We start from the raw sequence: 11,557 nt of genomic DNA, 5'->3' as shown, positions 1-11,557 counted from the left end.
CTGTTCCAGAGTCTCGACTGAAAACTAAAGGGGACAGAGCGTTTGCTGTCAGGGCCCCGAGGCTCTGGAACAGCCTGCCCGAGGAAATCAGGTCGGCTGAGTCAGTGAACTCTTTTAAGTCCCTTCTTAAAACATACTTTTATAGGAGAGCTTTTCCCGATCTTATTTGACTTTATTTTATCCCTTTTTATTTTATTGTATTTTACTAATTTTATATTAAATTTTCATGCTCTTATCTTTTTTTTTGTATTATTCTTTACACTTGTTAAAGCACTTTGTAACTTGTTTTTGAAAAGTGCTCTACAAATAAGGATTATTATTATATTATTATTACAACAACAACAAAAAACACACATACAAACAGACCAATCACAAGCAAAGGAAGAAAACATCTTCATCCTTTTGACAACACACTGATTGATTAAGGGAAATTGGTTGCAGTGTGGGGAAAAAATTGTCCAAAATAAAAATATACACAGTAGAAATAGTTACAGACATTGTACACACATGGCAGACACCCCAAACCAGTGGCAGCATGTATGGTGTCATACCACACAGGCATAAGGAACATTAGGACATTACAGTGATCAACACTACCCACTACTACACAGCACCACCCTGAAGTGGAAAACATATTTAGCATAAGAGAACATGCTGAAAATAAAGAAAAAACAACCACATACAGAAATGCACTACAAATACAGAAACACAACTGATTTCTTTAGGCAGAAGTTTGCTACCTATATTGAGAGTAGTAGCGGGGAAAAAATCCTGCAGGGATGTATTCATCAAGCAGTCTGCAGATAACTATAATTTGTAGCATGGTACTGGCAATAAAGACAGACACTAAAAAAGTTTCAATTAGAGCTGCAGTAACAATAAAAGCACAGTTTGTTTTTTTTACAATAAATCATCACACGCCTACAACAAGAAGGAATTTGACGACACCATACGCACTGGGTCGACTGAGGACTGCGCACAAACAACTGATCCTATTCTCACAGCCCAACATCATTTAATCAAAACCACGCTTACATCTATTCACACATCATCAAAAAGTGAATTTCCAAAGTCTCGTTTACGAGAGCCGAGCTATTGAAACAAAACGCAGCCATGTCAGAGAAGCGCGTCCTTGTCAATAGCATCTGGAGGAATATCAATAACTAGAGAGATGACACGTCCAATTCAATAAATCTGCGAGGATAAAGTGTGAGAAAAGTGGGCAGGGTCACACGGGAGGTTGGTTTTGAGCATTGTCCGGAGCCGGACACATGGACTGTGTAATTCTAGTCCGGAGTGACCACATGAGCTCTGGGACTGCTGGAGAATGGAGACAGATGGGGCAGGGGTAGGATTTTTTTGGTGAGAGAATGCTTTCCACTGTTCCTACGATATACAAAGCCCATTGATTTTTTCCTGTGTTGAGTGAAGAGCTGAGGAATATCTCGTTTCAGCGTCCGCCGCATGGTCATGACACCTGGACCAGGGTCAGGCCTGTCCAGTCTCTAGTGCAGACATGCTAAGCCCGGGGGGGAACTGGACACTACCAAGTACCAGAATCCTCCCTACATCCCTAAGCCTTTCTTCCCTAGTGTGTCTGGACGTTCATATCATCTGCCTTCTCTGCACTGAGAGTGTGCTGCATTGTGTACAGCTGTGGTCATCATCTTGTTTCTATAGCTTGATGGCTTTGAACTATGCTTCTTCTCTCCTTTGCGACCCCTAATGCATGAGTGGAAAACCAAAATCTCTCTTCCCATGAGCCCTCTGGACAGACAGAAAGATTGTTCCTCAGGAAACACGGGTCAGGAAGTCAGAGGCGGAAGCTGCCTTTTCGTTCTAAATACAACCCTCCTCTTGAGACCGTCGTGTCAGGAGAGAGTTGGACAGTGAAACTCCTTTAAACACTGACCCGTCACTCTCTTGTTTTGTTGCTATTTTTGCGACCTTGCATTTAACCAAAACATCATTATTCTTCTTCTATTTCGCTGCAAATAGGCATTGACGGGGCCAAAGACTTTCATTTCAAAGATGGTGTTTGTTTTGAACTCTGGTCATGATTGTAATGATGTGACGTGTCAGAGCTATCCAAATGAGCCAAGCCTCGCATTGATGCCGCATCCCACCCAGTGTGAGAAGAAGGGCAGTGGAAGCGAGTGGGCATGTTGGAGCGATTCATGGGAACAACATCAGCAAGAGCAGCTGGCGGTTCACCACTAACAATGCTGTGGCTACTCTTATGGACAATTAATCGCTGCTAGCTCTTATTTTGCTCCCTCCCTCTCTCTCTCTCACTCACTCTCTTCCTCTGAGGCTAGTTTCACCCTGCAAGATGACCACAGTCCTCCCATATGAATTTGGCAAACATACCACCAGACATGAAAGGAGGCAATCATGGCGTTCTTGCTGTCAAAGCTTATACAGACAAGAACCGGATCATGCAAACCGGGATGTGGGGAACTAGAATGTATACAGAAATGAAACTCACGCAGTGTAATAGAGAATGTGGGCCAACACATGACAACATACTCAAGGAATCAAACCCTTTAGCTCGAACTTGGCTATCCTTGACCACTGATTTCACAACAGTCTGATTAGCTGTCGTGCCAGTGTTTCGAAAGATGTGCTCACATGCTGAGAAAAAATGGGAAGTTATAGGAATGTTAAGTAATCTATGGCTTCAGTGAAACATCGCTAAAAGTCGTGCTTGTAGTGGTGAAATGTAATGTACATTTACAAGTACTGTACTTAACTACAGTTTTTAGGTACTTGGAACTTAAACATTTATTTCACAGCTTTAGTAACTTTTTAAGATTTTACATAGAAATATCAACTTAATGTCAGCCTGAACATAAAATACGGTATATGGATTTAGGTTAAACTACCAGTACATACTACCAACTACAACAGCAAAGTGCTTGTTACACATTAAAGTGTCCATAATAATGATTAAATTTTCAAATATATGATAATATAACACTCAATAGGGTCCCTTTTTATGTATATCAAGTTCTTTTACTTTATATATCCTAAGCACATTTTGCTGACAAAACACTGTGCTTTCATTTATTTAGAATTCTGGACTTTGACTTTGTGGCAGTGTTACTTGTACTGAAGCAAAGGATCTGATCTTCCACCACTGCATGCTAGCCTGTAATTGACACAAATTATTATGTGATATTTTCAGTGCAATATACAAGAGAGAAAAAAAAGTTTCTAGTGAAGAGGTGATGTTCCACTTACAGCTGCTCATAATATGGAATTGAAAATGCAAGTGTGGGGTTGTACCGTTTCTTCCAAAACAGCTGGAAAATTTACTTTACAAGAAATCACAAATGTCAGTATGTGACAAACGGCTAAGTTACTGGTATTTATCAACAACCCTATCAATCCCCAGAATATACATGATGTACCATGTAAAAATCATACTTATTTTCCTTTAAGACGTCTTATTTTATGAGCCTGTGGCCGCCCAAAGTGGGATGTGGTGCAGTACAGCTTGAAATTACCGCATAACTAGTATGAGCATATGTGTTTTATAGCTGATAAGTCTCTTTGCTTCATATAAGGCGAGTAAATTAGTGTGTCAGTGGAAAGGCTGATTACACAATACACAGGCTTGTGCTGAGTCCTAATTCACCTCAAAGCCACACAACAACAGAGCTGTGTTGTGTGAATGTGCTGACCTGCTTGTCTAATCTTAGAAATTCTCACTCATGGTGTAACCATTCTGATCATCTATATTTATGCTTCAGGCAAACATGGAAACACTGTAAATATTGCACAAAGAGCGGGGAGTCAGTAGGAAACGCTGCAAACAAGAGGACAAGAGTGAAGGAAGAACTATGCCCTCTGTTGGCTGTGAGGTGAAACTACAGTAAACTGTTGCTTTGACAGAAAGTCAGCACAGACAACTTCCAATTTGTTGTGTTTATCCATGACTTCTTTCATCTTATTCAGTTAGATACAAATTTAACATCCAGTCATCCCACTTAAACTTTATCAGTGACCTCAAGCCTCATCCCCATCCTCCCTTCAGAGGAGGGGTCATTAGAGTCGACAATGCAGGAGGCAGAAATCAAACCCTACAGCAGAGGCTGAGGAGTGACTAACTGTAACTATAAAGACTGATAGGGCCTACAAGCCAAAGGAGGACAGCCTTGACCTCAGGCAGCACAAATCCTCAGAAATCAACTCGACTCTGTCAACAGTGAGAGGAAAATCCTGTCCGAGGAGCTGAGATCTAGTTTGTTTCCTTTTGTGTTTTCTACTTTGGAAGCCAGTGGAATGATTAGACAGGAAACCCTCATAAATATTCCACCCTTCAAGCTGCAACTATTTTGATAATCATCATTTTTCAAGCAGCAAAAATGCCAAACATCCTCTAGTTTAAGCTTTCCATTTGTGAGAATTTGCTGCTTTTCTTTGACATATGTCATAGTTCATTGAATATATTTGGATTGTGGGCTGTTGAACAAAACAAGACATTTAAAAGACATCATCTTGGGCTTTTAAGAAGGGCACCCTTCACTATTCTCTGACATCTGAAAGGCCAAACAGTAAATTGAAAAACCTATTGTGATTTATCGAATATAATCTTTATTGCAGTCCTTATTTTCTTCCAGTAAATGTCAATATTACTGTCAAATGTCACCTTTGAGTGAATACTGCATATCCTGTTTTGTAAGTATGCTTTTGCAGAGTCCAAATCCAATTTAAGGGACTTCAACTTGTTTTAAAGAAAAACAGGTAAAAAGCAGCAGTTAAAAACTGCTAAATATATCCTAAATATGACATATGTAAAAAGTATTAAGTATGTTTTCACTGTGTGTGTGAAGTAAAGATAATGAAAACTTGCTCAAATTTAATTTTACACTAACACAAATGAATTTGTCACTATAGCACTAAAGTATTTGCATTCACGAGTCAGTAAATCCCAGGTGCAACAATGCAACTAACATAACTTCTTAGCCAACTTTAACAAAAATGGTAAAAAGTCAAGCTGTGTTCTAACATCTGCAAGGCACTGTGTCACAATTACTTCTGTAGTTGTTTACTGTCTCCATGTTTAAAACAGAAGCATGTCTATAAAACAGAAGCATGTCTAACATTATCCCCCTGAGAGAGCACCCTGAGGCTTTTTTTTTTCATTTTGGCAGGAAACAGGTGCCTCCTCCTAAACCTGGAAGGATAACTACGTCGCACAATATCAAGTGGGCACAATACATCTCAGAGTATTAAAGTAAACAGCTGCAGTGTAGGAGGCTTCTTGAGGTCGGGATCCAGCAACATTTCCATCAGAATCAGTGGCTTGTTGCTGAGTTTTGAGCTGACAGTGTAGTTCAAATCTGTATGCTGCATTTACTGCACTGAAATAAACTCTGTTTACTGTGTGACATATTATGAGTCCTTTAGATCATTTCACACCATCTCAAGGTGTTTTTTATAATGCTGAAAATAAAATGCTGTGATTCCCCTCCTACTTCCCTGCTGTATCAGGGAGACAATCAATCTGATCTACTTAATCAATCAGTGACGGGCCTTTGAACTGCAGACGTGATTTCCAGCAAGTCTGTGTCTGTGAAAACACTCCAGGGGGAGATTACTCCACACAGACCTGGATCGTAAAAACTCTTTTTATGTTAAAACACACACCCTCGTGCTTCACTGACTGGTTCTTGAATATCTCAGTGATAGCATGAAGTTACATCCACCTTTCTTAATGCATGAGGAGGAGGAGAAATAGCATTGTAGTTCCTAAAGGTCAGCTCATGAAAAAGGAGTACGGCCTGAGATCAGAAGCCATCCTGTAATAAAGCCCTGTATCTGGTCTTTTCTATCACAACTAAATTCAACATTTCAGTGCAACAACAACTTCCCCTGTCTCCTCTGCGGCTGCTAAAAGTGAGACAAAGCTCTCCACCCCCTGTGTGGCTTCTGTATAGGCAAAGAAGAGGAAGGGAAAAGGGAATGTTTTCCTCTCTCTCCCCACCCCTCTTCCCTCACCTCCCTGGGGCAGCGCTGTGTAGTAATAAACGTCCACCATAAATCTCCCCTTCATGCCGCCATCCCCTCCTCCAACTCCAACCTTCTTTTTTTGTTGTTAACAGCTCCTTTTCTTCTCCCCTGAACCCTGCCTTTCTTCTCCCCTCTTCTCTTTTCTATTGCAACCCAACCCTGACATTGACTCTGCACATGGCCGATGGCTGCTCTGTCATGGATTCAGAGGGCGGGATGGGAGTAAGACGATGGACCACAATAGATTTGTATAGGTTTCACTCTTTACAGGCCGGCTCCTTCAAATGTGGCTGTGATTGAATCTGGTGAGATCACTCCAATACAGGATCAGGTTTTCGCCTGCCTGATGGAATGACACATACATCCGTGCACATATTCAGCTCAGGAGAGCAGAATTATACCTGCTGGTAAAGAAGAGGAGAGGAGCTGTAATGGAAGTTAGAGAGAGAGAGAAGAGCTTAAAGGAGAGAAACTGTGGTCTATAAACAGTTAACAGCCCTGGCTGCCTGAATTCACCGGAAAGTCCCACAAGTGACGTTACAGTCCAGCAATTAAGAGTAAATTAATTACAGAGTAGTGAATGGTAGCAGAAACCCTGAAGATAGTGCAGTGCCTCCCAGTAAACAACTACAGACTGAAGTTCTTCTATAAGAAAAAGAAGGAAATAAAGTCGTAGTCTAATTTTGCCAAAGAATCTGATACATTTGCTTTAAAGTAAGGACTATTTCTCTAACAAAGTTAATAAACAGAACATGTACAGTATACTAAGTGTAAGTAACTTTTATGTATAATCCAATTTCAAAATTGTATAAACTGGCTTACTATAGATTTAGTAAAGATTTATTTGTTTTTCTGTATACTACTAAGAAATAAAACCCGTCTATATAGTATTCAAACTGCGTGCAACAGTGTAGTAATGTCAAACAAATTGACAAACCACTCAAGTTTGTCCCCGCAGAAGAGGAAGAAAAAAAAGTTAACTGAAAGTTAGTGACGCCCAGCGCTTGAAGCTCCTCCTGCATGGGATTATAAAGCAAATGTCGAGCCTGGCGAAGGACAGAGGGGGAGTTTTGCTGGGTCAAAAATACACAGGAGCTGCAAATCAGAAACTCAGCAGACCTGCGCAACTTTCAACAAGCAGTTTGTTTTTTTTTTCTCCTACTTTAAGTTAATTCTGGTCGCTGCAAAGATGACCACAGCTGTGGTTTCGCCTTTCTTCGACTTCGAAGTAATGAACAAGGTAACGTTAGCTTCAAAACTTTTTCTCTCTGTCGTCTTTTCCTGCAGTGTGAACTCTTGTTAGCCTGTTAGCAGCAGTGAGTTAGCCCGCTGTGGAGGAATGAAGAGCTGCATGATCGCGGCCCTCTACGGGGACGCGCCCCGCGCGGAGCCTGTTTTGTTTTGTTTTGTTTTTTTTTTAGTTTTTTTCGCTTCGCTTTGACGCAACTGTTTGCTTATTTCGCCTGTTGTGTTGTCCTCGTAGGCGTCATTTACGTTAAACTAGTGTCTCAAAAGTGTGCCGAAGCCTGGCGGTAACTTGACTTGAACGATAACATTTGTTGAAATGGCAAATGCTGTCATATTCAACATGTGCCACATCAGCTAGCCTAACATTTAAAGTTTTGCTTACCTGCAACGGTGCACTTTCGAGGGCAAACTGTCATCATGCTTAAAATGAGTGCAGTTTTGCGCCACTTAATACTCCACAAAGCAGCCACATGCTCGCTAATCATTGACCAGATTTGTCTGGCTTTTACCTGCTAATGCACCTAGAAAACTGTTTATATGATTAACCGCGTTAACATTAATACTTATTGGGAAATCACTTGTGGTGTTTGTTTTTAAATCGTAACGGTTCCCCGGTTAGTTAACGTCACTGCACTACTTTCGTTTGCATATATATATATATTTTCATAGTTTTCAGTAGAGTTAAGTGTAAAAGAGCAGTTTCCCCTCGCAGTTGTTAGATTTTATTTTCTGCCAGTTTTTTTTTATAGTCATGTAAAGAATGACCAGTCACCCCTAGTTTTTGGAAGGGCATTGAAAAGCAGATCAGTTTTCCCTTGTAATTCAGCAGGATGCTTTGCCACTTTCATTATCTTTCAAATGAAGCGTGGTCACTAGCAGCCTGCTGGCCTCTCCTGTGCTGCTGCTCTATTTACTGAACAGGCACACATTCCTAACCAGGGCAACTTGCCAAACCAGCTGCTGTTCTATAGGCCCATATCCGCTTATGTTGTCAGAGCCAAAAAGAACATGCAAGAGAAGGCTGTGGATTTTTTTTTTTTCTTCTCTCTAGCCCACCAGCTCTTTTAAATCAGGATCACATTAACTGTAAGTCTTGCTGTATAATATTTGTTTTTCTAATCATATGTACTCTTTGTGTTTCTGCAGAACAACAAACTGCTCAGCTACAACCACAACCTGGGTGCTCCCCATCCCATCTCTGTCCCTTGCACTGGCACCAATGTGCCCATCTCCAGCCCCACCGGAGCCCTGCTGGACAGGAAGGCGGTGGGATCTCCCTCAGTGGGAGGTGTGTACCAGCGGCGGCACTCTGTCAGCAGCACAAAGTTCAGCCAGAATCAGTTCCTGAACAGCCTGAAGGCAGCGGACCACTCCTCACTCATCTCAGGGGTTGGTAACAACAAGGAGAATCGTCTGCGAGACCGCTCCTTCTCTGAGACGGGTGAGAGGCTCCTCAATAAGTGCCTGGGCCCTGCCAGTCCCACCAATGGCGGCAGCCAAGTGAACTCCAGCCGTTACAAGACCGAGCTTTGCAGGCCCTTTGAGGAGAATGGCTCCTGCAAGTATGGTGACAAATGCCAGTTTGCTCATGGAATCCATGAACTGCGCAGCCTGAGCCGCCATCCCAAATACAAAACTGAGCTGTGCCGCACCTTCCACACCATTGGATTCTGTCCATACGGGCCACGCTGCCATTTCATCCACAATGCTGAGGAGCGCCGTGGACCTCCCCAGCAGTGCTCCCCTCTTAACTCTTCCAACAAGATGGAGAGGCCTCGACTGCAGCACAGCTACAGCTTTGCAGGCTTCTCCAACTCAGCTGGGCTGAGAGATAGCCCCACCTCGGTCACCCCCCCACCCATGTTCTTCCCTGATGAGGTCCCTGACTGGCCCAGCAGTAACCCCTTCACCTACTCCAGCCAGGAGCTGGCCAACCTGTTTGGGCCCAGTCTCAGTGCCGGTCCTGTAGGCACAGAGCCCAACACCCCTGCACCTCCCTCTCCAACAAGCACGCCTTACTATTTCAGACCCATGTTGGAGTCCCCTCAGATGTTTGAGTCTCCATCCAGCCCTCCCGACTCTCTGTCAGACCAAGAGGGCTACCAGAGCAGCTCTGGAGGCAGCCTGAGTGGCTCGGAGTCCCCCACGCTGGACACCACCCGCCGCCTTCCCATCTTCAGCCGCCTCTCCATCTCTGATGATTAGACTTCACGCATCCACCAGTGACTTTAAGTTCGATGAAACAAAGAGAACACGGCACTCCCCTCTACCTCTGCCCCTTTCTGAAGCTTCCCTGTCTTCCTGTACACAAGACACCGTGTTTGCTCCTTGTTAGCATTGTGCGGATGTAGTCACTTAAGGGACCTCTCTCAACTCAAATTATCATTTCATCCCTGTTTATCCACAGCAAGTTTTAAAACGCACCCTGCCATGTGTCATAGTGCCAAAAAAGGAGAGGAAATTGAACAATGAAAATCATGAGAACAAGAATTGACTGTTTTGCCAGGTGCCACTTGGTTTTTTTTTTTGTTTGTTTTTTTATTTGTTCTTGAATGTGTAGCAGCACAAGTGGCCTTGGAAAGGGGAGTGCATTGCACTAGCCCCCCCCCCACCCCATGATGACTATACCACTTCCCCTGAGCTAGCTAGAGGGTGCTCACTAACTTAACTGTAGATCTACCGCAGCCGTTTTTACAGACTGAGTTAAGACAAAAGGAAAAAAAATAAAGACCCTGAAAAGATATGAATAGTTTTTAAAGAGGAAAAAAAGTGCCTGGGGCGGTTTCTGCATGTGTTTAGGGTGAATGGACTACTGTTTGTTTGTTGGTTCTTTCTCATTTGCCCACCTCTCCACCCCCCTGTCACAGTTCTTCTCAAGCCCCGTCTTATGTAATTGTGGACTGGGTGAGTCTGCAGGAAGGACTTTGAACTGGAAGTTGGTTAAACCCCTCCCCCTCCTGAGTTTTTCTCCTCCTGTTGCTGGTCACTGGCTCTCTTTTGGGAAGGAAGTCTTGATATCAAACTGATCATTAAACCTGTAAGACTTTGTCCCGCCTCTCAACCCTGCTTTCATCCTCACCGATCCGGGGAATTCCAGCATTCCCATGGTGCAGTTGTACATCCTGCGACTTGACAAGATCAGATCTCCAAGCTATTTTACTTTCCCCAACTTTAGAACCTGCTCCTATGAGCACTCTGTACTCATTACATCCCTTTTTTGCTTTCTTTATTTGATAATTATTTTTTATTAATGTTATTATTACGGTTATTATTGTTTGAAAAACTTTCCAGACAGAAGGTTTGCTTGTCACTGCTTATTTAACTTATCAGAACATATTTATTGGTGATCATATGCATTTTTTTGTTAATTTTGTTTTGTATTTATCTGGATAATGAACAATAGAATATATTTTCTTTTATGTTAAATTATGATCTTCCATATTAATCTAAAGATTGTGAAGACGTTTTTGTCAGTTTTCCTTTTTTCACAGTTTAATATATTGTACTTCAATGACTTTTGTTCTGCAACTACACTTTGTCAAAATGAAACTTAATTTAAAGCAAAAAATGCAAAAAAAAGATGTTTTGCGTTTTGATTATTTATTGTCTTTTTTTTGTTTTGTTTTTTTCTTACTCCCACTTATTGGACTGCAATTCCATCTAAACTAGATTTGCTTGTATTCATTCGTGATGTTTTCCCCTTCACATATTACAATAATCTGACCGTAACAGTAGCTAACTGTTATTACATTGATTCAACTCTCGGGTGTTGATATGTCTTCTGTCAGCAGTGTTCTTACACCCAGTCTTTTATAACAAGCAATATCTGTGACCAAATGGGTTGAGGAAAGTTTATTTTGTTTTCTGTTTAATTTGATTGGATGCTTGACGCACTTGCTTGGCCCCTTCTTGACCATTGGAAGTGCCTCATTGAATACATTCCAGGTAGCTACGGCTTCTCTGCCTTTTTATATTTGATAAAGGAGGACAATTAATTTTTTAAAGTCACTTGTTCTGCGTTGCCTTCACGTGTTTGGAAGAGTTGAACCAGATTTTGACACAAAGAAAGTAAAACAGTTGAATGTATTTTTTTCAGCAATGTTGTTTTCACTACAGTAATTTGAGTTTATGAGAACCTGTTGTGGTTTTTTTTTTTTTTTTTTTTTTTTTTTTTTTTTTTTTTTTTTTTTTTTTTTCTGCAAAGTAGGCCCAAATGACATGGCCTAAACATACTCGAAAACTCACCAAAATTTGCAAACATGTCAGAACCGGTGAAAAATTTCGTATTCTA

At 41.7% G+C, this 11,557-nt stretch overlaps 2 protein-coding genes across 2 annotated transcripts in view; one reads left to right on the top strand and one right to left on the bottom strand.

The window, feature by feature from the left end:
* Nucleotides 1-11,557, bottom strand: part of LOC123979380 (codanin-1-like) — a 119,769-nt gene that overhangs the window by 100,829 nt on the left and 7,383 nt on the right. The gene's annotated exons all lie outside the window — the stretch shown is intronic.
* Nucleotides 7,077-10,314, top strand: zfp36l1a (zinc finger protein 36, C3H type-like 1a). The gene is made up of 2 exons (XM_046062610.1): nucleotides 7,077-7,258; nucleotides 8,413-10,314. Exons 1-2 carry the CDS (start codon nucleotides 7,208-7,210, stop codon nucleotides 9,469-9,471), a joined length of 1,110 nt encoding a protein of 369 aa, XP_045918566.1. The 5' UTR covers nucleotides 7,077-7,207; the 3' UTR covers nucleotides 9,472-10,314.

The sequence above is a fragment of the Micropterus dolomieu genome, linkage group LG11, assembly GCF_021292245.1.
Source record: "Micropterus dolomieu isolate WLL.071019.BEF.003 ecotype Adirondacks linkage group LG11, ASM2129224v1, whole genome shotgun sequence".
Lineage (NCBI taxonomy): Eukaryota > Metazoa > Chordata > Actinopteri > Centrarchiformes > Centrarchidae > Micropterus > Micropterus dolomieu.
Note: the sequence above shows the minus strand (reverse complement) of the source record. Positions and strands in the feature narration are given on the sequence as shown.